The sequence below is a fragment of the Amphiura filiformis genome, chromosome 4, assembly GCF_039555335.1.
Source record: "Amphiura filiformis chromosome 4, Afil_fr2py, whole genome shotgun sequence".
In the NCBI taxonomy this organism is placed as follows: domain Eukaryota; kingdom Metazoa; phylum Echinodermata; class Ophiuroidea; order Amphilepidida; family Amphiuridae; genus Amphiura; species Amphiura filiformis.
The window spans coordinates 22,412,144-22,440,071 of NC_092631.1; the positions used below are offsets into that span (position 1 = coordinate 22,412,144).

General features: G+C 36.1%; 1 protein-coding gene across 3 annotated transcripts in view; it reads right to left on the reverse strand.

Moving 5' to 3' along the window:
* Positions 1–799: 799 nt before the first annotated feature.
* LOC140150702 (xylosyltransferase 1-like) overlaps positions 800–27,928 on the reverse strand; it is a 222,024-nt gene continuing 194,895 nt past the window's right edge. For 2 of the 3 annotated variants that reach the window (XM_072172788.1, XM_072172787.1), the window contains 5 exons: positions 26,027–26,243; positions 21,759–21,935; positions 13,652–13,894; positions 12,653–12,871; positions 800–2,087 (listed from right to left, as the gene is read on the reverse strand). In XM_072172788.1, coding sequence (XP_072028889.1) covers positions 1,410–2,087; positions 12,653–12,871; positions 13,652–13,894; positions 21,759–21,935; positions 26,027–26,243 — 1,534 coding nt within the window. In that variant the 3' untranslated portion in view covers positions 800–1,409. Of the gene's footprint in view, positions 2,088–12,652; positions 12,872–13,651; positions 13,895–21,519; positions 21,697–21,758; positions 21,936–26,026; positions 26,244–27,928 lie in introns of all 3 variants that reach the window. The other variant, XM_072172786.1, reaches the window with a different exon arrangement.

Below are 27,928 nucleotides of genomic sequence, written 5' to 3' on the forward strand. Positions count from 1 at the left end.
CATGTAGTACCACGCAGCATAGATACCAAATTTCGTAAAGCCATCACCTCAGAAGCGATTTATAGACCTTTTTCTGATGATGTCACCTATCGATATTGGGGTCTGAGATGTAAACAAACAACACGTGCGTTTCTCACGTGTCCACGGTGTAAAAATACCAAATACAGCGTATTTTCTCCTCTGTTTTGTCATATTTCACTTTCACTTTAGCTTCCACAACATAATTGTTTAAACGGCACCTGGATACTAGTTACCTTTGTTCCAGTTTGTTTTGATGCCATAAAATACAAAAGATATATACGGAAAAACAGCGATGCTATTTAAAATTCAATCTTTATTTTGTTTCACAATTTTGTTTACTTTTTACACCGTGAAGAACTACACGCGTATCTGCGAGCTGGTAATTCCGCGCAGGACGCCTAGCGTGGCGCATAAAGTTGATCGCGCAGGCCGGGCGCGTAATTGCGTTTGAGTGCGGATGACTCAATGCTGGACCCCAATATCGATTGATTGGTGGCGCTTCAGTTCGTTTTGTTCCATTGACGTTCACCATTTCGCCCCGTCGACCACAGCCACTTCCGGTATATGTGGATCGACTCCACATTATCGTGTTCACATTACGAAAGTTAACCCACCTCCTAGGGTCGAAACTACCTCAACCAGGTAGTTTCGATCCACATTGTTGATGTAGGGTCGAATCCACTTACTTTGTGTTCACACTACACTGGGAAGTGGTTTCGATGTAGGGTCGACTCCACGTCCCTACATCAAAAGTGCCTGATGTGATCACGCCCTTATTATATTACTTAGAACCCTAACCCGAATCACTTGTAAGATATATATGCAGGGTCATCAACATTTGGTAGTTTCTTTATATGTTATTAAGAACAGAAAAAGCCAGATGCAAAGACTTCAATAAGTAAGGGATAATAAAAAGTCTCTACTATTGGTACTACTGTCATGTAGTTAAGTATACTCATTACTTCAAGATAGGGATTATACAGCTTATATGAAAGGTTAACCCCATGAGAACTACCTGCTGATTGGCCAATAAGAAGTTTTCATTAACAATTGGCCCAATCAGCAACATTGTTAGAATAATTTCACCACACAAAAAAATTGGCGTGAATTATTTGCAAAGTTCCATTCTGATTGGTGATTAAAGTGAAGATATTATGTAATTGACTAATCAGAGGCAATTTTAGATCAGCAGGCAGTGCTCATGGGGTTAACCCTATAATGTACTATCCCTCTCTATTGCCTATTTTATTCATTATAAAAAATCAATGGTCATTTTCTGAGTTTGGCAATTTTGTTCTGTTTTTTCTGAGGGCACATAAAAAAGTATATTTATACATCACACATACAAATGTAGCCAGCGCAGTCCAGTGCGTGGCATATCATTATTTCTACCTAATCCTTCCATCGGGTTTCACAGGTCCTAATTCTGATTTCGCATCATGATAATATGTACTCCATGCCTGAGTCTCACATAGTTTAAAACTTGAACAACCAGTTCTAGATTCTGACGCTTTCTTCGGTGACGTCACACAAAAACCTAAGACGGACCAGAATTGTTCGACCCAATCGTCGATCCAGGCATGTAGGTGTTCACCTTTACTGCTTGCTTTTTTATCGGCATCTTTAATCAACTGCGTAGAATCCGCTAATTGAAACAGTGTCTTCATACTGGAGAAGTCTTTATTCACATAGTTATTATTTGCCGGACCCGAATTCAGTAACTCGGAATCCTCTATTGAAATGGGTTTGAGGTCTTTGAGTGCCAACGGCACTACTAAAAAGTGCACTTCAGCTACCACCATCCATTGGTAGAGCATTTTGACGGTCCACCGACCTGGACGGAGGGGTTTCGTAAAAGGCGGTGTGTGATGAGTCTCCTCCCTATCCCTATCCACTGTGGTATCAAATGAGCCTGCTATATGGTCTGTTGGGTCGATCCATGTCAAGGTGATGAAATACTGCTCTCCTGATGACCAGCGTAGGAACACACACGGTTCATCTTCAGGACCCATGATGCGGGCAAAGTTGCGGAAAACTCTTTCTTTGGGATCAAACTCGGTGCCAACCTGTAAGTATATGGTAAAAAATAAATAAGCACCCTTTAATATATTATACTAGAGTTCATCTGGCTTCCTCAAGACTAGTTACTTCAACACTGAATACTACACCCACTGGAGAGACTTTTGTCAAGATTGTATCCATAGTTTAATGAGCTTGTAATCGGTAGGCCTTATAACATCACAGATTAATATCAATATATTTTATTTCGAGAATTGTCTTGTAATATCTCGCCAGAGAGTCATCACAAATTATTAATTGAAGTTCTATACTTAAAAATAGACCATACTGGTCAACTATATACCACACTTAACATTGGTCTACTTTTCGACGTAGTGGTAAAAGCCTAACGATTCCCGCCAATTACGAGCTGATCAAACTACATGTATAAAAAACCATTTGGCAAGTCGGGATTGGAAATATCAATATAATAGTACAGGAGCAGCAACCTCAAAAAAATGACTTCGTTCATCCCCCACTACATACAAGGTTTGACACCATAGGTAGTTAGTATGGACCCTCTAGATCACTGCTAGGTAGGTAGTGGACTCAAATTGTGGTATCACTTTTTTTACAGGTCATTTTATGTATGGACGATAATCGCATAAAATCACAAAAAATAGGACAAAATTCAGGGGTAGGGGAGATATAAACTCCAAGAACTCAACTTTTACTCATGATTTTGATTTCATTTTGGTATCAATATGTAGCTAAATGATTTTCCTAACTTTCTAGTATTATTTTTAAACAAAAACAGGTTTCATTTGAGCATATTTGGAAGTATATAGTCCATAAATGAGTGGTAATCTGATTTTTTAAAACCATATGTGTAAAGTTTGACATTGGCCTCAAATCTCACAACTATAGCACTTTATATTTTCAAAATTGATTCAGTTTCCATTTTTAATTTTTTAATTTAAATTTTAATGTTTTATTTTGTTTTTAATGTTAAGCATATCAAGGGAAACATTATTGTAACAGTTCCAATCATTATAATATGTATGAGTTCGTTGGGGTGTCTGTGGGACGAGGTGTGTGTGGGGTGCTGGGTGTACATAGGGTATGTGTGGGGAGGGATGAATGTGTGTGTACATGTCTTAATATGTCACTACACTGCACCAACTTCCATTTACAAAATCCGTTAAGTTTCCATTGATGTAATATTTTGAATATTTATGTGTAGGACGTGAGTAACCACTGGGAAAAAGACAAAAAATGTTTAAAAAAAACAAAAAACCCAACAAAAACTGATGTTGATTTCCCTCGTATATCAGCATAACATAGAAAAATATTGAGGGGTAGGGGAAAATAAATCATCAGAACTCAATATTTTACTCATTATATTGACTTCATCTTGGTATTAATTCTATTTAATTCAATTCAATATGTATATCTAATTGATTGTTCTAACTTTTTAGTATTATTTTAAAGCAAAGCGACCATTAGTTGTCAGGTAGATACACAGAAACTGTGAGAAAAGGGTACGCTTTCTATGTCTAACAGCGTAAATATGACAATATTAAGGGGTAGGGAAATATAAACTGCCATAACTCAACTTTTACTCATGAAAATGAATTCATCTTGGTATCAAAATGTATCTAAGTGATTGTTCTAACTTTCTAGTATCATTTTAAAGCAAAGCAGCTATTAGTTGTCAGACAGATATACAGAAACTGTGAGGAAAAGGTAACTTTTCTATGTCTAACAGCGTGAAGATGACAATATTACGGGGTAGGGGAAATGTAAACTGTCATAACTCAACTTTTACTCATGAAATTGAATTCATCTTGGTATCAAAATATATCCAAGTTATTGGTCTAGCTTTCTAGTATTATTTTAAAGCAAAGCGACCATTATTTGTCAGGCAGATATACAGAAACTGTGAGGAAAAGGTAATTTTTCTATGTCTAACAGCGTAAAATGACAATATTAAGGGGTAGGGGAAATTTGTAACTGCCATAACTCAACTTTTACTCATGAAAATGAATTCATCTTGGTATCAAAATGTATCTAAGTGATTGTTCTAACTTTCTAGTATTATTTTAAAGCAAAGCGACCATTATTTGTCAGGTAGATACACAGTATTTGTGAGGAAAAGGTAACTATTCTATGTCTAACAGCATAAATAAATATGACAATATTAAGGGGTAGGGGAAATATAAACTGCCACAACTCAACTTTTACTCATGAAAATGAATTCATCTTGGTATCAAAATGTATTTAGGTGATTGTTCTAACTTTCTAGTATTATTTCAATGCAAAGCGATCATTAGTTGTCGGGTAGATACACAGTAACTGTGAGGAAAAGGTAAATATTCTATGTCTAACAGCTTAAATATGACAATATTAAGGGGTAGAGGACATATAAACTGCCATAACTCAACATTTACTCATGAGAATGAATTCATCTTGGTATCAAAATGTATCTAATTGGTTGTTCTAACTTTCTAGTATTATTATAAAGCAAAGCGACCATTATTTGTCAGGCAGATATACAGAAACTGTGAGGAAAAGGTAAATTTTCTATGTCTAACAGCGTAAAATGACAATATTAAGGGGTAGGGGAAATTTATAACTGCCATAACTCAACTTTTACTCATGAAAATGAATTCATCTTGGTATCAAAATGTATCTAATTGGTTGTTCTAACTTTCTAGTATTATTATAAAGCAAAGCGACCATTATTTGTCAGCCAGATATACAGAAACTGTGAGGAAAAGGTAAATTGTCTATGTCTAACAGCGTAAAAGACAATATTAAGGGGTAGGGAAATTTATAACTGCCATAACTCAACTTTTACTCATGAAAATGAATTCATCTTGGTATCAGAATGTATCTGATTGGCTGTTCTAACTTTCTATAAACAAAGCGATCATTAGTTGTCAGGTAGATACACAGAAACTGTCAGAAGGGACCGTTCACAAACACTTGTAAGGGGAGGGGCCTGATGCAAAAAATTCATCGCAAACATTTTTCGCCCCCCCCCCTTTAAAGAACTCAAAAATTTCAGGGGTCCCCTTTTTTAAATGAAAATTATGGGTCAACCCCATAGAAAATCATATAAACTCAATTTTTCCAGGAAAATTTTTGGTCATTTTTAAAGCCCCCCCCTTAGGAGGACCACAAATTTTCAGACCCCCTTTTTGCATCAGCTCCCCCCCTTACAAGTGTTTGTGAACGGTCCCTAAATATGACAATATCAAGGGGTAGGGGAAATATAAACTCCCATAACTCAACTTTTACTCGTGATAATGAATTCATCTAACGTTCTAGTATCATTAGTTGTTATGTAGATACAAAGGAAATGTGAGAAAAACTTCCATGTGTAACAGTGTCAAATATGGTAATATTAAGGGTAGGGGAAATATTACCATAACTCAACTTTGGCTGCATTAACTGTGAAGGGGAACACGGGAATACAAATCGTTGCACCAAAATTTGAATGTAGTATACGATTGAGGTTTCTTACGTTAATTGGTGCAATTGGACCATTTTTAAAATTTGACCTTTATTTATGATATTCGACGTTATAACCCCTGAACTAAGCTTCGTAGAACTATGACAATTGTCTGCTTTTAAATTCTTAGCGATGAGAGGAACAATTTGAGATTACAACATTACAACATGATAGGATCATTTTTTAGTATTGGCCCCATTATGACCTTCAACCCCTCGTGGGAAACTTAATTGCTTTTAAAATAATGCCAGAAAATGAGAACAATCAAATAGCTACATATTGATACCAAAATGGAATTCATTTTCGCAGTGAAACTTGTGTTTTGGTGATTTGTATGTCCCTTACCCTTAATATTGTCATATTTTACGCTGTTAGACATTGAATATTAACATTTTCATACATTTTATGTCTATCAACCAGACAACTAATGACTTAATTGCTTTTAAAATAATACTAGAAAGTTAGAACTATCAAATAGCTACATATTGATACCAAAATGAATTCATTTTCATCAGTAAAACTTGAGTTTGGGTGATTTGTATGTCCCTTGCCCCTTAATATTGTCATATTTTTACGCTGTTAGACATTGAATATTAACATTTCCATACATTTTATGTCTATCTACCGGACAACTAATGGCTTAATTGCTTTTAAAATAATACTAGAAGGTTAGAACTATCAAATAGCTACATATTGATACCAAAATGAATTCATTTTCAACAGTAAAACTTGAGTTTTGGTGATTTGTATGCCCCCTACCCCTTAATATTGTCATATTTTACGCTGTTAGACATGGAATATCAACATTTTTCTCATATTGTATGTTTAACTACCTGACAACTAATGGTTTAATTGCTTTTAAAAGAATGCCAGAAAATGAGAACAATCAAATAGCTACATATTGATACCAAAATGAATTCATTTTCATCAGTAAAACTTGAGTTTGGGTGATTTGTATGTTCCCTTACCCCTTAATATTGTCATATTTTACGCTGTTAGACATGGAATATCAACATTTTTCTCATATTGTATGTTTAACTACCTGACAACTAATGGTTTAATTGCTTTTAAAATAGTGCCAGAAAATGAGAACAATCAAATAGCTACATATTGATACCAAAATGAATTCATTTTCATCAGTAAAACTTGAGTTTGGGTGATTTGTATGTCCCCTTGCCCCTTAATATTATCATATTTTACGCTGTTAGACATTGAATATTAACATTTCCATACATTTTATGTCTATCTACCGGACAACTAATGGCTTAATTGCTTTTAAGATAATACTAGAAGGTTAGAACTACCAAATAGCTACATATTGATACCAAAATGAATTCATTTTCATCAGTAAAACTTGAGTTTTGGTGATTTGTATGTCCTCTACCCCTTAATATTGTCATATTTTACGCTGTTAGACATGGAATATCAACATTTTTCTCATATTGTATGTTTAACTACCTGACAACTAATGGTTTAATTGCTTTTAAAATAATGCCAGAAAATGAGAACAATCAAATAGCTACATATTGATACCAAAATGAATTCATTTTCATCAGTAAAACTTGAGTTTGGGTGGTTTGTATGTCCCCTTCACCCTTAATATTGTCATATTTTACGCTGTTAGACATGGAATATCAACATTTTTCTCATATTGTATGTTTAACTACCTGACAACTAATGGTTTAATTGCTTTTAAAATAATGCCAGAAAATGAGAACAATCAAATAGCTACATATTGATACCAAAATGAATTAATTTTCATCAGTAAAACTTGAGTTTGGGTGGTTTGTATGTCCTTACCCCTTAATATTGTCATATTTTACGCTGTTAGACATGGAATATCAACATTTTTCTCATATTGTATGTTGAACTACCTGACAACTAATGGTTTAATTGCTTTTAAAATAATGCCTGAAAATGAGAACAATCAAATAGCTACATATTGATATCAAAATGGAATTCATTTTCGTCAGTGAAACCTATGTTTTGGTGATTTGTATGTCCCCTTACACCTTAATACCGGTATTGTCATATTTTACGCTGTTAGACATGGAATATTAACATGTTCGTACATTTTATGTCTATCTACCTCACAACTAATGGTTTAATTGCTTTTAAATAATACTAGAAAGTTAGAACTATCAATTAACTACATATTGTTACCAAAATGAATTCATTTTCATCAGTAAAACTTGAGTTTTGGTGATTTGATTGTTCTCTACATCTTAATATTGTCATATTTTACGGTACTACACATGAAAAATTGACATTTTTAAACATTTTATGTCTTTCCAGCTAACAATTAATGGTTATTTTGCTTTAAAAGATTACAACAACCAAATAGCTATATATTAATGCCAAAATGAATGAATTATAATGAATAAATGTCGAAGTTACGTTGGTTTGTACGTCCCTAACCTTTAATATTGTCAAATTTTACGCTGTTACACATTGGAAAATTAACATTTTTATCATATTTTATGTCTATCTTATGGTTTTTCTGTTAAAAATAATACTGGAAAGTTAGAGCAATCAATTAGCTACATGTTGATACCAAAATGAATTCATTATTATGAGTAAAGGTTGAGTTATGGTGTTTTTTGTTTCCCCTACCCTTAATAATGCCATATTTGACATGGTTATACATAGAAAAGTAACCTTTTCTCACATTTTATGGCTATCTACCTGACAATTAATGTTTGCTTTGCTTTAAAATAATACTAACACGTTTGAACAATCAATTAGCTACATATTAATTCCAAAATGAATTCATTATCATGAGTTGAAGTTGAATTATGATGGTTTATATTTCCCCTACCCCTTAATATTGTTATATACACACGCTGCTACATGTGGAAAAGTAACTATTTTTTACATTTTCAGTCTATTTTCCTGACAAACAGCGGTTGATCTCACCCCACACATATAAATATTCAAAATATTACATGAATGGCAACTTACCAAACAAATTTTGTTAATAGAACTTATATAGTTCAGCCGAGTGACATATTAAGACATGTAAAACACCCCAACCCTGAACCCTATACACACCCCGCACCCACCCCCACATACCCACCCCCACCTACCACAAACCCACACAACACAAACCAACATGCAAGCAAACATGCACATACATAAATATTTGAACCAGAACATCAAAGTTTGCCTAGATATGCTTGATATTAAAAACAAAATTAAAAAATGGAAACTTAATTAATTTTGAAAATAGAAATTGACACAATAGTAAAATTTGAAGCCAATGTCACAAAAACACCCACCCTACGCATTGTTGTGAAAAATCTGATTTTTCACTAGTGTATGGACTGGCCACTTCAAATCATGATCAAATGAAACCTAGGTTTGCTTTCAAATAATACTAGGCAGTTAGAACAATCAATTAGCTACATATTCATACCAAAATAAATTCATTATTATGAGTAAAAGTTGAGTTCTTGGAGTTTATATTTCCCCTACCCCTTAATTTTGTCCTATTTTTGGTGATTTTATGCGATTATACGTCCATACATAAAATGACCTGTAAAAAAAAAGTGATACCACAATTTGAGTCCACTACCTACCTAGCAGTGATCTAGAGGGTCCATACTAACTACCTATGGTGTCAAACCTTATATGTAGTGGGGGATGAACCAAGTCCTTATTTAGGCCCCCTGTGGGATCTTGCTCCTGGACTATAATTATAGAAACCCCAATTTCAGTAAAACTTTCATACCATTACTACAGGCACTCAATTTGATCACACATTATTATTTCCCTCTAAAATTAAAATAAAATCATCCTCGAGTAGGATTTGAAATGGAATAAATTCTGCATCAGGACAACTTTTTATATATAGATGAAAGTTTCAATGTGTTGGGGTGTGTGTGTCCGTTTGTAAATGCCTCCAAACGAGGACCTACATATGGATACACACCATACAACAAGGACACACCTCCAAACGAGGACGTCCTCGGTTTGTTACTATGACCAGGATGACGTAAATGATGCAAAAATGCATATAAGATAGGTCCCCCCATAGGGGGTATAGGACGGGTCACAGTTGTCTGGTGTGAGGTCCACGGTGTGTCGATTACACACTGCTGCACTGAAATAATTACCACATACAGAGCATTAGATAATCACTTTTTAAGCATTTTCAGCCTTAAGGTTTGAAAACTTTGACAAGTTTTTATTACACATTACACTGTTTTAATGAGAGCATTTTAATTCACAGTAGTTCTGCTCAAACAAGGAAGCTATAAAACGCCCACAAGCAATCATGTTTCAGGACAAAGTAATGAGTACTACAACCTTTAATGAAGCCTTGCTTGCAATGGGGATATTCCAGTTAAAATACATACCCCCTTTGGAAGACATCACATATATCACACTATTCCAGTTGAAACCCATGCACCTTCTATCATGCCCATACATGACCTAAATCTCCCACACAGGGGGTGTTGATTTCAAATGGAGTTGCCCATTCAGCTAAACCCATTTGAAATTCACACTCCCTATGTGGAAGATTAAGGTCAAGTCTTCCACAGGGGGTGTATGTATTTCAACTGGAATAGTCCAATCATCAAATCTCTTTCATGAAGGCATACTTGCAATGCCTATTCCAGTTGAAATCCATACCCCCTATGGAAGACACAACTTTAATCTCCCATATAGGAGGTGTAGCTTTCAAATGGAGTCGACCATTTAGGTAACCCCATTTGAAATTCACACTCTCTGTGTGGAAGATTAAGGTAACATCTTCCACAGGGCATAGACATACCACCTAGACCTATTACTGCCCATCCTTTACCACAGCGGGAGGTGAAGCCCCGTATCCAAGGTGATATTGACGGATTGACGGGGTTACTAGGCGCGGAGAAATATCGCATACATGTTTGACGCGCTCGTTTGCGTGATTACTGCGCCGTTATCGCCACGTCAAATGCAACATGTTCCATAGACGCGACATGTCTGCTTGTTTGCGTCCCGGTATGCGCCCTTGTCAAATTCGTTGCTAAGCAGTGTCGGCTTCACTACGCGAGTCAAAGTCATTGGTCTAGGTTCTCGTTTGTCTGGGCCACAGGGGGTGTATGTATTTCAACTGGAATAGCCCAATCATCATATCTCTTTCATGAAGGCTTACTTGCAATGGGCTCTTCCAGTTGAAATCCATACCCCCCTATGGAAGACTTTAATCTCTCATATAGGAGGTGTAGATTTCAAATGGAGTCACCCATTTAGTTAACCTCATTTGAAATTCACACCCCCTGTGTCTTCCACAGGGGGTCTATGAATTTCAACCAGAATAGCCCAATCACTGTATCTCAAGGCACACGACAACAGCAGGTCTAATACGCAATAATCATACAGCAACCCGAAAATTACCAAGTGTTAAGTGACATCGCATCCACACTTACTTGCTTGTGTATGAACGCTTATTATTATTTTCCTTGCTACCAAATATTTGCATTATTTAAATGCCTTGAAGACCAACATTTGGGTGTTCATTTTGCTATTGGGGATTGTATGCAGATTTTTCATTAATATTCCATGGCTGCAGGGAATTGTCCATGGTAATGGCATAATCAGGAGGTTTAATTGTGCTCATTTCCTTTCTTTCATGTTACCCCCTGAGCACTACCTGCCGATATCACATAGCCTCTGATTGGTCAATTACATGATATCTTTACCTAAATCAGCAATCAGAATGGAGCTTTGCAAATAATTCACCCCAATTTTTTTGTGTGGTAAAATTATTCTAACGATGTTGCTGATTGGTCCAAATGATAATGAAATCTTCTTTTCGGCAAATTGGCAGGAAGTTCTCATGGGGTTCAGCTACATGTATGTTAGAGTCAAAACTTTCAGAGACATAGTATGAATTCCTATAAAAATTGAATTTTTTGTGCTATTAATTTTTCAACCTTTGCCGATTCTAAACTGTTTACTTGTTTAAAATAGCTGATTTTACGTTTCTTTACATTGCCAAATACACAATAGGAATATATTTGAACGTTATTTTTATAGTAGTTGTTTGGAGTGCAAAAACTGCACATAAAAATTTCAAGTTTTACAGTAGTGGTGCAACATCAATGGTGTACATGTGTGATGTGACATCAATTTGGAGAAACTTTTGTAAGTTTACTGTATGCTGCTATGGAGTGCGAAAAGTGCAAAAATAATTACGCAATGTTGGGGCACTATACAGCAAAGACGGCTTTGAACTTGAAGTTGCACTTCATCATAGTGACCTTAAGGCAAGTCATCTGAGTGACTCTTGATCTTCAGCATAACCTTTTTAATTGTGACAAATGCAGCCAGGCCAAAGGAGGCAATTATTAAAATCAGTTGAATTATTATCATCATAGCCAAAACATGTTAGTCTAATTAGCTATAACAAATAGCCCAAATAGATGTGAATTAGGATATTTCTCTACTGTATACCACTTCATCCATGTTTTTAAAACAGTTTAGAAGTGTGATGAAACTGTTTTAAAAACTTTTAAGGATGTCAACACTTTTTCTGGAATTTCAAAAATTAGGGTTGGTAATTTTTTATACAGTACAACCAAACAAAATAACCTTTTCCAAGGTCAGTCAGTACTCAGACAGTTAAAAAAACCTTTTATTTGGGTTGGTAAACTGTAGCTTCTTCTAGTCCCGCTAGGGATATCAAATTCATGTATCATATTTTCTGATTTCATGCCCATATGTATCCATTTTTTGGACTTTTTGGTAACAAATAAAACAAAATGTGACTTTTTGACTTTCAAAGTCATTTCTGGTACAATAATTGTCATATTTGTGCACTTGGTCTTGTACAGGGGATATTCACAGACTCCACGCGAAAACTAGTCCCGCTAGGGGTATGTTTTTATAGAAATATGGTCCCCCTAGGGGTACATTTTTACTTAAAACTAGTCCCAGTACCCTGGATCTAGCACCGAAACCCAGAAAATCCTTGAGATCCCCCTGGCCAATTATACTTGGCTCGTGTATACAAGTCAACGGTAACCGAGTACAGTTTTGTCTTTTACCTAAAAATAAGTCATAGGTCAATTGTGCCCTCATGGAGTGGTATAATAGTTTTTGCATGATCTTTAATATGCATGTCTTTACCTGGAAGGTTTGTAGTCTAGATGCAGGCCCAACAGCGCTTATGATCTGGAAGAGTTTCGACGAGGCCAACCATGCTTCCATGGCGTCGGTTTGTCCAGAGGGCGTTTTACCCAGCACTTTAACGATGACACCTTGAAACTCATCGTTTTGCATGAAGTAGTTGACTTCATGCGGCGAGGCTTTTACTTGATAATGACAGTCAGCTGCTAACTTGTCAGTCTGCAAATAATCAATAATCAATTAATAAATCACACTTAATCAAGAGTTAATTATGCACATGCATGTTTAAAATAAGCAAGTCTGTTTTCATCTTGTCTTGAGGCTATTTTTGCAGTGAACATATAGTATAATTAAAGTTTTGGTGTGCACATTTTTAACATGGTCCATATGTTGTCTATTGCATAGATCTTAGATTATTAAACTCCAGATTGGAAGGTTCTGACTGTGCCTGAGCCTTCTGGGTGTGCTTGAATGCGGCCATGCGGTAGTGTTCAGACTTGGCGACATCACTCATCTGAGCATAAAATGAGCGCTCAACTTGTCGGTTCAATGCTTGTATGTGCTTTTACAAGCACAAAGAAGCTTTTGAAAGGTGCTTTTTGAAAGTCCATATTCACATATGATACCCCCTTGTTAATGACGGCAAGTGCCCCACTACATATTTTATTTACATTAAACGATTTCTTTTCGATGGACTTGCTAACAGAGAGTAAAGGTATACATTTGAGTGTGCTTGAATGCGGTAGCTTTGAAAGGACATGCTTTTTGAAAGTCCATATTCACATATGATACCCCCTTGTCAATGATGCCAAGTGCCCCCCCTACATATTTTATTTACATTAAACGATTCCTTTTCAATAGACTTGCTAACAGAGAGTAAAGGTATACATGTCAATCAATTTGGTTATTGAAATTCAAAATACTGCCAAATGGACAAAACACACAAGGTCAAATACCTAAAAACTGTGTTTATCTTTAATATGCCACATGCATTCCTACCTGGGCCCTCCAGTTAATATGCGCAGCTATAAGCCTTATAAAACTTTGATATATCGTCATGACGCCATCACTCGTCTTGGTAACTGTGTCTTCCTTGTGGTAACAATTCTGCCAGTAAGCGTTGCTGGATGAGACATCCTCAGCGTCGTAGTAACCGTATAACCACCGGTCCACATCGTTGATGATTCTTTGGTTGATGATTGCTTCAAATTTACGGGCAAAGAATGCTGGTCTTGGAGTTTGCTGTGGGATAGATAATATAATTATGGATATAAGGATGATTGCTTCAAATTAATGGGTAAAGAATGCTGGCCTGCATGGAGTTTGCTGAGGGAGGAATATGGTGGAAATAAGCATGATTGTAAAATTTATCAAATGCAAAGGAATGGACTTAAGAAGTCTTCCACAGAGGGGAGTCTAGGGTTGATTATTTTGAAACCCATGCTCCTCCCTGGCTTTACAAATATTGTGCGCAACTGGAGTGATATCAAATTAAAGTTACCAAATTGTCCGTTCTATTTGAAACCCATGCTCCCCCATGGAAGATTGTCAATAACACTTCCATATAGCGGGGGTATGGATTTCAAATAGAATAGTCCAGCAAAATTAATTATGATCCACTGGAAAAAGAATATCGTCAGCCTGCAACGCTAAATGCCTAAGTAATTTTTACATGTTTCTCATTTGCAATTTTAATTTTCTGAGTAATAAACCCATAATTCATCAAATTTCCAGCCGCATTCTTCATAGAGAGATGTATTCCACATTCAGAAAATCAAAATAGCAAATGAGAAACATGTAAGAATGACTTAGGCATTTAGCGTAGCAGGCTGACGATATATACCTGTCAATCACTCTGAATATCAGAATTACTCTATAGGGTGTCTCATCTCAAATTGAGAGTAACACCAAGTTGGATGTCACGGTGGCAGGTTTGAATCATGCAGTTTGTCCATACACTGATGACGTAACTGTATAAATGCAGTGCCACTGTAACATCCAACATGGTGTTAATCTCAACTTGAGACAAGACACACAATATAATAGAATACTTTTTTACTTTAATCCTGAGCTAAATCATCACCTTCATCATAAAATTAACCTTACATACACTATCGCAAACCTTAACACTCGAACCCTAAAGCACAGGATGCTGAAGTTATTTTGATACAGTCCAACCTCTCTTATCCGGCCATGATGGGACCAAGCATTGGCCAGATAAGTGACAAATCCGGATAAGTGAATTACAAGTAATTCTGCATTGAATGTCTGAAGTGCTAACATTGAGACAGCAAAAGGTTACCCAAAATGGAGTAATAACACTGAAATATGGTAATTGAGTTATGTATGCCACATAGTTATGTCCTTCTAAATGCTTCAGTGCATGAAATCAAAATATGAAAAACATGTTTTTCTACGAAGATCACATATCCGGATAACAGAGAGATCCAAATAAAAGAGGTCTGGTAAGAGAGGTTGGACTGTATTATACATCTTATACATTATCTTTATCTTTGCTAATACATGGACAGCTGATCAAATGAAGACATGAATGCCTGCAAACAAATAAAATATGCATCACACTGACTGGTACCATCACAGTTTAGTTTTTGTTAAAAATTCAACTCCTGATCCACTTTAAAGCAGAACAGTGATTTTTCAATATTACTATAAACAGCAGTCTGAATGTTTATGAGGATACCAATCATTTTGATGCAGTTGCACATGACAATATAACTAAGCAAAGAAAATATACCTGAAAAAGGATTGGAACCAATGACCTTTGCTGAATAAAGGGACAGTCAGAGATTACTGTACATAATCTAGGTCTGTAAATCACCGATTGTCTCTTTAAAATATTTCCCTAGCTTGAGATGTGTTTACATCGTCGGACATACGCCCGGCGGAACACGCAAGATGCTAGCAGTAGCAGTAGGCATTGCCAGGAGTAGTGGCAGTGTGAACAATGGTCAGCGTAAGTTCCGCTGGGCATACGTCCAACGATTTACTCCTGACAAAATTCCTAATTGAATTACGGCACTTAAGTATTAGATGAAGGAGATTCTAGTATAAAGTCTATCAAGTTTATTTGGTTTATAATTGGCAAAAAGAAGTATTGATATAGAATGGCGTGCACAAAGTTGGGCACAGGACTTACGCTAGTTGCACGTGGCTGGAATGCCATAATGTAAATTTATGCGAGAGTAAGTTGAAACTATTGATGCGCAAAGTAACAAAAACTGAATAAATTTTGCCAATTACAAACTATAGACTGTGCCAAGGGCATCAGCATGACACAGTCTCAAGGCTCAATGTTTTATCCCAGTTACATTTAGAGAAGTAATTCTAAGAAAGGGAATGAATAATATCTAAAATATTGGGTTAAAACAGAATTCAAACTAGCTACCCTTGTTTTACATTTTTTAATCAATTTTGTTATTCATTCCTGCTAGGCAACATGAATACTAATTCACGATGTATATTTGCAGAGTTCCGATGTAAAACGTGATTATGTGCCATTGCTGCCTTAATTGTGTTTTTTTTCTCAAATAAATATTGACAATATTATAATCCCCGACGAGTCCTGATTTTTTCTCTCTCAAAATTTTCACATGTCCGTTTGCTCGAGCCCCAAACACATCAATAAAAAAATTTCCCCGAAAAAAAGATAAATAGCTTATTCATTAAAATAGAACAGCCATAAAAAAACACCCAATCACACCTAAAATGTTCATACAAAAAGAAATTAATTGTGACCAGTTCCAACAAAATGAGCTTAAAGTTGCACATTGGTGGTTTTGATACCTTCCAATTGTTGAGATGCTATTCTTTTGTTTGAAGACACCTGTCGGTATAGTCAGTGGTGTGTCCTGTTATCAAATGGGGATATACTATTACTATTCACCGCAGAAATGATGGTGTAACAGGATTAACTACCATTTATCATCTTCTCATCCAAGAAGTTTTAAGAAAGAGGTTTGGAAATCATTGCTGTTACATCTTCACTTCTACTGCAAATGCTGTACTCTAGTATTCAATTCTGTCCCCATTCAAAAAGAACACACCCCTGCTAATACAGGCGTCTTCAAAGAAAGAACATCAACAGTTGGAACATCTCAAATCTCCAAACTTGCGACTTTACGCTCCGCTCATTTCGTTTGAGAAGGTCACAATTCGAATATTTAGTAGAGAAAGTGCTCAAGGCAGCTATTGGGTGTTTCACATTTTTCATCTCAAATTTTCATTGATTTTGTTTCCTGAAAATCTTGTTTTTAAAATACACAATTCAGACTCAATCATCATAACCAATTATTCAAATGTATATTCAAATCCCTAGGCATGTTCTATCTCTATTTTCATTGTTTTCATGAGGCAATTGCGATTATTCAATTATTGAGGGAATTTGATATCCATTAGCCATCATTTTTATCTTTGTTTTGGTAGTTTACAAATTGATATCATGCCTTGTTATTATTTTCTTGTCTAATATGTGACTCGATCAAAGAGAAAGATGTCCCTAATATTGTTTTTTAGGTATCGGCAAAAACAGTGTTCAAATTCTTTTGTTTTATATTGTTTTCTGCCATTGATAAATTGCTCATAACTCAGTAACCAGATGTGCGATTTTTGATGGGGTTTGCATTCAAATTTAGGATTTGTAAGCTGCCAGAAAGAGACATAAAAAATGCCAAATTAAAAATTGCCGACATCCGACTCATTCCGCTTGATCGCGTCACATACTGTGTTTGCTTGTCATTGTATGATTTTCTAAAATAGTTTATAAAATGATCCTAGAGGGCTTTATTAGTTACAATACTTGTCTTTGCATGATTTTCTGAAAAAGTTTTGGTATTAGCTACTTGATTTTTTAAATCTCATTAATTTTGAGGCATTACATAATTGTAATATGATTCTCTTATGCAAAATGCATTTACACAACATACTACCAAATTAAAATTTACAAATTACATTTAAATGTACAAATGCAGATTTTGCATTTTGGGATTTTTTTTTACATTTTGCAAAAATCAGCCATTTTTGTGTCAAATTGATTTTGAGTGAAATTGTTTAAAAAAATTCAGAACATTTTAAAATATGTTTGCCAAAATTAATGTTTAAGGTTTTGGTGATATTTTAGGGTCATTTTAACATCCAGAAAAAAAATACTGACCGACTGACCCTACTTGAAAAGTCCATCCGCCTGTAAAACAGGGTTTTTGTTTCATTGAATAAAGGCCCATTCTGCGATTTGCTGAACCATAAGACCCTACTCCATAAATTCATATGACTTTGAACCCCTGTCGTAGCATGTGCAGGTACTAACCATTTGAGTCGCCCTGTATTATATTCTAACACTACAATGTCCTCACTGGCCTAGTTTATCAGCATGGACCCCTTTCATTTCCTTGCTTAACAGTAAGTTAATTGACTTACAATTTATTAAACAAGCACAACACATAAACAGGATACAATTATGTATTCCACTTCCTATAGACATCTCAATAAAAATATGCCTTCCAGACAAGGAGCTTTTCCAGTTACAATCCATACACCCCCTATGGAAGACATGACCTTAATCTCCCACACAGGGAGTGTGAATTTCAAATGGGGCTACCTGAATGGGTGATTCCATTTGAAATCTACACTCCCGGTGTAGGGGATTAAGGTCATATTTTCCATAGGGGGAGTATGAATTTCAAGTGGAATAGCACCCTGTACTTGCACAGCCTCTTAAGCCCATCGGTAGCCTAGTTTCTTGATATACTTTCATCCAGCTAGTATGTACTTCACCAGCACATTCTCAGATTTTTATCTTTATTAGAGAATCAAGGTTTGGCAGTTGCCCTAATAGGTGCCCTATTTGCCCTTTGCACAGATCCGCCATCTTGCTACCAAAACAAGGTTCTCCATATACAAACGCATGGGCAAAATGTGGATTTTTGATTCGCTCGCTTACCTAGCAACACGCCAGAAGGCATTTGCAGTGCGAGCAGCTAAAAACAATACCGTTCTCTAAATTGTCAAGAATAATGGTAATGGTTACTAAATATTAAATTATGTACCTTACAATACACTCAGCAAGTACAAACACTAGTGCATAGTTACAATTTCTCAAGGAGGGTACAAGAAGGTCGTGTGTGCCATATTGTTGAAATTGTGATTTTAAATGATAATGAAAATATAGGTAAATGAGTAATATTTTAAGCTATTTTAAAAGCTTTTTGTAAAAATTCAAATGTTTAAAAAAATGCTTCAAAATGACCAAATGGTTCATATGACTTTCTTGCACTGACCCGCCAAATGTGTTTGCCCCTACCACCTTCATACATAGTACCATATTTGTTCCAGTAACCGCCCATGCCTCTAAGTGCATACCCAGCAACATAACTACACATGATCATCCATCATTATGTGCAGGATCCATCTACACATGTATCAAACACGGAACCATCTACATATAAAGCCCTTATTTTGGGCAATTTTTTACGTTTGCAATAATGTAAACAATATAAAAAATAAGCGCCCACCCAAATTGACTTTGTTAACTGGGCGGTTATTGAAATGAATATGGTACGTACACATCCCAGGAAAAACGTGATTGTGGAAAGATAACACACTATGACAGTGAGATACATATAGAAGTATGTGATTACACAAATCAAAAAATTAGTTCCTATATAAGTGTATGACTAGTTACCAGTTACTAACATCCACTCCCAAGTTATACAGAGTTGGAAAAATAAGACTGTGATTACAGAATATAGTAGTCCGGTGCTTCAGAGGTAGATGGAATAGCTAGTCGATCACAGATATTATCAGCAACCACCAAGAAAATGAAACGACAACAGAAAGAAAAGAAAATATAACCCAGCCATATAGCAGACATGAGGCAACCAACCACTTTAGCATGTATGCCGGGAATGTACTTACAGCCAGCCAGTCAGCATGCAAAGGCAGAAGATAAACATCTCAAAAAAAGTAACTGACCCCCTTAAATAATGACCATTATTCAAAAACGGGTGATTGTATTACAAATCTGTAAAATGCGTTGGAAGCAAAATTTATTTCTGCACGTTTTGACACCTCATTTGTATCAATTGACTAAATATTGACGTCACAGCGTACATTTAAATCAATGCAGCCCAAGATTTGAAAGTTGCAGTAAATTCTACTGATTTTGCATTCAGTGTAATGGAAGGAAATCTGTGTAATGATATCTGAGTGTTTTTGTATTGTAAAAATTTGTATGTAAGTGCAACTTTCAAATCTGGACCTCACTACATTAAATTGTTTTATTGTTTTCTGGGCTTTCGTATCCAATGAGGTGTCAAAATGTGCAGAAATAAATTCTGCTTCCAACGCATTTTACAGATTTGCAATACAATAGCCACTTTTTGAATAATGGTCATTTTTTTGAGATGTTTAGAATGGAGAAAATAGGAAAGAAAATGCACAGCTATCTCATTTTGACTGAAGCTATAAACCAGTGGCGTAGCCAGTGGGGGGGAGGAGGCTTGCCCCCACCCACCTCATCATGGACCGATGGACATTGGCGAAAAATTGGGGTCAACAATTGACAATTTTGTGTACACTGCTTTTTAGTCAGTACATTAAGAAGTTTGTATCCCCTGGTTCCGAAAACCTGGCTACACCACTGCTATAGACAAAGGATATATGGGTAAGTTGTAAAATAATATTAAATGTATAATTTTTCCTATTGTTTGTTAAACAAAGGGTCCAACTCACAAGGGCACAAAACACACCAAGGATCAATAATTGATACAAAAGGATACCTTGAATATGTGGACAACTGACAAGAAAGAGCAAGTTTGCCAAACAATTTTTAAAAATTATTTTCCTGTTTGTCCCTGATGAGGAGTATTTTATTTGCTTGAACTATCAGTTTGTTTTATCAGTCTTTTTGGTTATTTGATGGTTTTGTATGATTGGCTTGGGTGCACAGTGATTTTCATCACTTGTTTCGGTGCACTTTTGTATTGTTTACATGATTCGTGTTGGTCTCCGGGAACAGCCAATTAGTCCGAAAGGTCAATACATGGAAAGGGGTTAGAGTTATGGTTTAGGGTTAGGGAGAATTTTAGGTTAGTATTAGGAGATTAGGGTTAGTGTTGTTAGGGATAGGGTTAGCCTACAGTTAGAGTTAGGATAGGGTTAGGGTAAGTGTTAGGATTAGATTATGTTTAGGGTTAAGATTATGACTTAGGTTAGGATTAAGTTTAAGTTTAGAGTAGGATTAGGGGTTTTAACTGATATAAGGTTTTTTTTTTTTTTTACACTTTGCTTTTTAATTTATGGGCCTTTTTATGGCTTATTTCTGTACCTTACTTTGTTCTTATCCCCCACATCCTGTCTTTCTGTCATGGTTCATTCTACATGTTTCTCCACATCGAATTGGTATACCTTGCCCTTTCATTCTCTAGTGTTTGTTACTTGAGTTATGTGCATTCAAAATAATAGCATAATTTTTTGGGAACACATGATATAGCTGTGCATTACATAGTAAAGCCATACAGAAATCAGCCATCCACCATGCCAAAGGTATAAAGAAGAGGAAATATACAGAGATAGAGAAAAGTGGAGTACAAGGTGATCCAAAAAAGGTTACATGTAGATATGTGAAAATAAGGGAGCTGTTATTTTCTTCGGAAGGGGGGGGGGGGGTCATGAATATGTTGATGACTGGAGTCAATTTTTATGACCCCCTATCAGCAGATGAAATTCTTTTAAGACCCCCCACCTTGGGCTGAACGGGGTTTGTTTTCTATACACGTAACCTTTTTCTTTAGACACTCTGTACATAGCTCATCACCCGTGCTTGAAGTCATACATTCAAACCATACTCCTACCTGTAACTTGCCAAAATCGGCTGCTTTGAAATCATTGGGTGAGCAGCCACACCAATCAACCACCCGTTTTGTTAAACACTGACAGCCAACTTTACGATTCCAGTTGGTTTTGCGCAAGTTGTTATCCACCAACGTTTCGCACATCTCGCTATTCTCCAACACTGTGTGAAAGAAGGACTGGATTGAAAGCAAAAAAATCACAATTATTACTCACGTACATAGACACGAACGATTCTTACCTTAACTTTATAAAAATCTTCCGGTTTAAAATCGTTAGGAGAACAGCCGCACCAGTCAACGATATGCTTGTACTGGCACTGGCAACCGAGTTTGCGACGCCAGTTTGTGATACGAAGGTTGTTGTCCACATATGTTTTGCAAAGCTCGCTGTTTTCAAGCACTGTGTGGAAAAAGGACTGCATGAAGGGGAATGGGTGGGGTGAAAAATGACAAAAATCATGAGGTTAAAAAGCAGAAGTTAATATAGCAGGGTCAAGACCAAATTAGAGCATTCACTGAATCTTAATTGGCAAAAATTGTGGTCTGCATGCGATAATTTGCATATTGGCTCATTTTGTGAGTTCATATTCAAAAGGCACTTGATTGAGCTTGTTCGTTCTGCAGTATTTTGCAGTTTATTCAAATCAGATCAAATTTCTGACACAAACAAATCTTTGGGCTATTCCATTTGAAATACACACAAGGAGTGTGTAGATTTGAAGTCTACACCCCCTGTGTGGAAGTTACATGGTCATGTCTTTTCTGTAGGGGGTGTATGGTGTTCAACCAGAATAGCCCATTTCGGTCATTTAGTTTTGTCAAAAAAAATTCTTACTAGTATTCTTGATTAAGATTGAATATTTAGTGAATGCTCTTCATAAGTATGCAGGGCACTGGTGAATCAACACACTCCTCTTTTTTCACTCTTTTCTTTCTCACTTTACTTCCACATCTACACCCATCTGCACATGGAAGCACCAAGATGTCAAATAGGAAACCATAGTGTGCTATTGAATAGTGGACACACACCCCTGAAGTCAATGGCCATACATGGACATACATTTTACACACATGACTGCACTATCCTGTAGCACATACAAACATATAGATATTACATCTCTCTTTTTTGCTCTCTTTCCTTCTCATTTATACATCCATCTCTACACTGCCTTTACAAAACTTCAATCACTCTTTTGCCTCTATCAAGATTCACCAGTGATGCTTCAATCATGAATGATGGGTTAACATTGTTGGTATCATACTTCCATGTGTCATGTGGGGACCATAATAAGGATCACTTTCTTGAGATTACTTATCTGGGCCTGTTTTCACAAAGCTGTTTATATTTCACATGCATGAAAATAAATCAAGCTACTGCTCAAGTTTACATCCATCCCTGCACAAATCCTAGTCAAAACATTTTTTTAACTGCTGGTATAAGAGATACTGTATACAAAAACACATGTTGCAAAAACTTGGCCTGTTCTACCTTTCTCTCCATATCTTGGGATGGGTAAACCCTGAATATACAAAAACAATTGTTCAAACCCAGTCCACAACCCCCATAATTGTGTGTTGAATTTTGCAATTTTTTAGGCTTGGCTTTTAAAAGTTTTATGCATCTTTGTGAAATCTGGCCCTAGCTGGTATGATATTGTTGATGTATGCTGAATGACACATACCTTTATATGTTCTGGGGAGTCAGAATAAAAAGGGTCATGCATAATTGTTAACTGGTGATACAATCAAGCAAACTAGACATATTGGGCAAACTCTTGTGGTGCGGTGTAGGTGAGCATTTTGTCAAGACCTGCAAATGAGGATGTACCGCTGAAAAATAATTTGATAACCAAAAACACCTGGCAATCGAGCACGTCCTTGGTTCCCTGTCTCTACCAGCGTACTGCAAACAATATAACAGTGCATATAAGATGACATCTCATTTGCTGGTGTAAAAGTCTGGTCTCTATTGGATAGTAAAGAGTTCAGTGGATCCATGGTTTGGAGCTTATCTTCGGGTTGTCCTCAGTTAGATAGGAAAATATGCCTGTCCTCGTTTGCCAGTTTTACAAGTATGTGTGGGGGTGTGTGAACATGCACTACATGTAGTATATCCCAATATTTTCAAATAAGTATTGACAGCCAACCTCTCAGGGTTGAAAACAAACTGAGGTGCACATGCATGCTGCCATGCTGTAGTATACAGGACAAAAATTGGCCATAATCACATGCTCTGCAAAATGTCAGTATATTAAGGGTAAACTGCACAAACATTGCATACACAGACACACCCCCAACAGAGATGAGCACACAAACTGCCCATACAGACATTTACACAGAAATGAGCAGGCAAACCGCCCATACACAGACACAAACATTTACACATCAGAAATGAGCAGGCAAACCGCCATACACAAACATTTACACAGAAATGAGCAGACAAACCGCCAATACACAGACAAAAACATTTAAAACAGAATTGAATTGATTTCTCATCAGCATTCTGAAAACATTCCATTTTGAAAATATTCATATGTACAACTATCAGATATCCAAAGTACACTATACCCATCTTTACTTTCTTTATGTCAAAGAGTGAACATTAAACTTGCTCCCCAAAACAGTGAGAACAGTGAAAACCACTCTGAAGGGAATGAAAATCACTCCTAAAAGATATAAGGCACATTACTCTTTTTTTCGAGTAATGTGCCTTACATCATACCTTGAAAGAGTGAAAAAGTGGTCAATGGTGAATCCAACGGACGAGGACACAAAACACATCAAGGATCGACAAATGATACAAGAGGATACCTTGAATATGAACAACTGGAAAGAAAAAGAGCAAGGTACACCAACTTGATGTGGGGAAACAAGTAAAATACAGACTAGATGGTACACAGAAGGGGGACAAAGACAGCAAAATATAGGCATTAGAAGTAGGTAAAGTTCGATAGCCAAAAAGAGTGGTTTTCACTCTTTTGAAGAGTTTTTCACTTTTTTACATTAAGATAAGAGAGTAACAAACAGAGTTACATGTATACACAAAACTCTTCTAATAAACAAACCTATAAACACATATCGATAAAAACTAGCATATAAACATACAAACAAGCGAACAAACAAAAGACAAACACAACTGAGTCCTATTTCTTTCACACCTGAGCATTTAACAAAACAAAGATGCACCAGCACCTTGCGCATGCATACACAACAAAACAACCTGTTATCTAGCCTATTTTCATGCCATTATTTTTTCTTTACACTTTAAACAATTTTAAACATAATTGTGCTGACTTGGGACTACTTCATGAACCGACACACTTGGAAGTATTACTATCAACTGCTTGTTGTGGGATTGGAAATGCATGAGACATGCTTACGAGAATTTAGCACCCAACATTTTGTTCGCTTCGGAAGCAAATCAAAATAGGTCAGGTCCTGTAAACAAAGGTGAGCCTTCACAGGTGCTTCACTTATTAGTTTTGTTCCTCCCATTCTACAAAACTCCTCCTCAACAACACACTTAAACTCTTTCCACGTGGGTGTCGACTGCAGACGACAAGTTTCAAAATTTCTTTAAAAATTGAAAATTTCAGAATTGTAAATTTTCATGACCATATTTGGAATCACCATGAGAAATGCATTGAAATGAGTACAAACAAGGCCTTTATTGGTTCAGTGGTTCTTGGTTTTGTGAGAAAATATCTCAAAACTTGGGAATTTTAATGTTGGTCAGCACGCAGATAATCAAAGAAACACTGTTCAATTGACAAAGAAAGGTAACCTGTTGTTGAGAACCTGACAATGTTTACATAGTCTGCGCCCATTATGTTCTTTAGATTCTTACGTTCGCTCAATCGAGGTTTCCGTGACAAACCAAGGTGTTTCGGGTCAATTTGAAGAGGCCTATAGTTCTATTTGAATTTTCGAGGCAGTGTTAGCTTTAAGCACGAATGTAGTAAGTAAGACTATACACACTTCCAACACTGTCAAATGTCAATAGACAAAGTTCAAATATCTGTAGTGATTATGAGAAACTAGTTGTAAATAATACTTAAAGCTGTTGTAGTTGTTCATATAAGCTGTTGTAAACATATGCTTGTATTCCTTGAGAGAGGTCTTTAGAGCAGGCCTAAATAAAATGTAGTTTGTTGAAAACATTTCAAGCCAAAACTTCATATCTAAGAATTTGCAACATGTTTGATAAATCAGGTGAAGTGAAAGATAAAGAGGAAAATAGAGTCCTATAATAAATTGTGGGAATAATTGGTCCTAATCTAACTAAATGTAAGTATTGAGCTTTGAGAAACTGACCCAAATTTTCCACACCTTGCATCCAACACACAAAAAGAGACAATAACAAAAACAATCATCCAAAATGAAATTCTGAATTCACTGTACATCAAAACTCAAACAAAATGAAATTCTGAATTCACTGTACATCAAAACTCAAACAAAATAAAATTCTGAATTCACTGTATATCAAAACTCAAACACCCATATATACCTCGGCCGGCAATAGCGTATACTTGTACATTTCTTTCAGCCCTCGTAGAAGCGCATTATCGGTTGTGATTAGGTACCGAACAAAATCCCGGTTTACAATGATCCAATCCGATCCTCCATCTAACGATATCCCGGTTGGTAGTACTCTTTCTCCCAATCTCCACATGTGAGTGTCACATTCATAAAAAGTTTTGTCTAGACCCTGTTTCTTGATAAATCTGTGTAGGAAAATGGGGAAAAATTAAGAAAATTTGTAAAACTTCGAATGCTAACTGCGTTTCTGGATGCATTTGATGGCAATATCCAAACATAGAAATGGTTTAGGAATAATTAGTCCTAATTTGAAAATGCTCAACTACTATGTAGGATGTTATGACTACCTAGTAATATAAATGCAGTAAATATGCTATTCCAGTCGAAATCCATACACCCCTATGGAAAACATGACCTTAATCTTCCACACAAGGATTGTGAATTTCAAATGGAGTCACCCATTCAGGTAACCCCATTTGAAATTCACACTCCCTGTGAGGAAGATTAAGGTTATGTCTTCCATATTAAGGGGTGTATGGATTTCAATTGGAATAGCCGAAAGAAGATGTAAATTAGACATTGTAATGATTATTGCAGTATACGTGGTATAGGTCTGTGGGGTAAAGGAAAAGGGAATTGCTGCCAGCCGGATTGGAATATGATTCTTGCTATCTAACATGTGATGAGGGAAGTATGTACAGGTATTGATATATACAGCCATGCATTAAACTAAACCTTATCAATAATTACAATATTATTATCAATAAATAATGGATTATATATTAAGATTTTTGTAGATTTTCATCCAATCTTGTTTATTTTTGGATCAGCTGACAACTGCAAATATGCTCCAGTATTGACTGTGATCGAAGACTGATCATGTGTCAACCAGCCAGGGATACTGATCATCAATGATGAATCCCATGTGGGTGATAGTTGAGGGATGGATTAACTGTGTGTTCCAAATATCTTCCTGTACTCAGGGTTGCCAAAAAATTTCAGCTTGAATCACGGGTCAAATAATCGAAAACTCGTCCAATTTTTCTCTTTACCATTGGTTTCTATGGGGCAGGGAACTATCGGAAGTCGCAGGAGCCAATGTTGAAATGTCGGCCAATTTTTTTCTTAACCACTGGTTTCTATGAGACAGGAAATTGTCAAAAGTCACAGGGAAAATCTTCAAAAGTTGCCCAATTGGGCTACTAAATCGCAGGTTTGGCAACCCTGCCTGTACTCCTGCTCAAACCACCTCTCCTTTCAACCTTATAATTGATGATAACATCTTCCGTATCAATTTGGTGTCTATAGATATTTTTGTTCACGCTTAAATCAATGTCCCTTGTTGTGCTTGTCATGTGACCAGTCACAGATTACGATCAATACCGGAGCATCTTTATAGTTGCCAGATGAAGTCCAGTGAGATTGGATGAAAAATTCGCAAACAATATCTAAGGTCAGTCCTGTATTTCTTTCATAATTTTACCTTCTGATTCTATGACTGGATGATTGGGCTATTCAAGTTAAAATCCATACACCCCCTGAGGAAGTCTTAACCTTAATATCCCACACAGGGGGTGTGAATTTCAAATGGGGTTACCTAAATGAGTGACTACATTTGAAATTCACACTCCCTGTGTGGAAAATTAAAGTCATGTCTTCCAAAGAGGGTGTATGGATTTCAACTTGAATAGCCCTTATATACACTAACTTAAACCTACAAATATCAAATATTAACTGTGCTGCTCAAAATGTTTTCCTAGTAGCTCCTAGTGTATATGCACAATAGACAACATAAATCTACATTGATTCAAATTGATCTACAATCAAAAGTGTCATATGTACATCAGAAAAGAAGTGCAAAACATGTTTC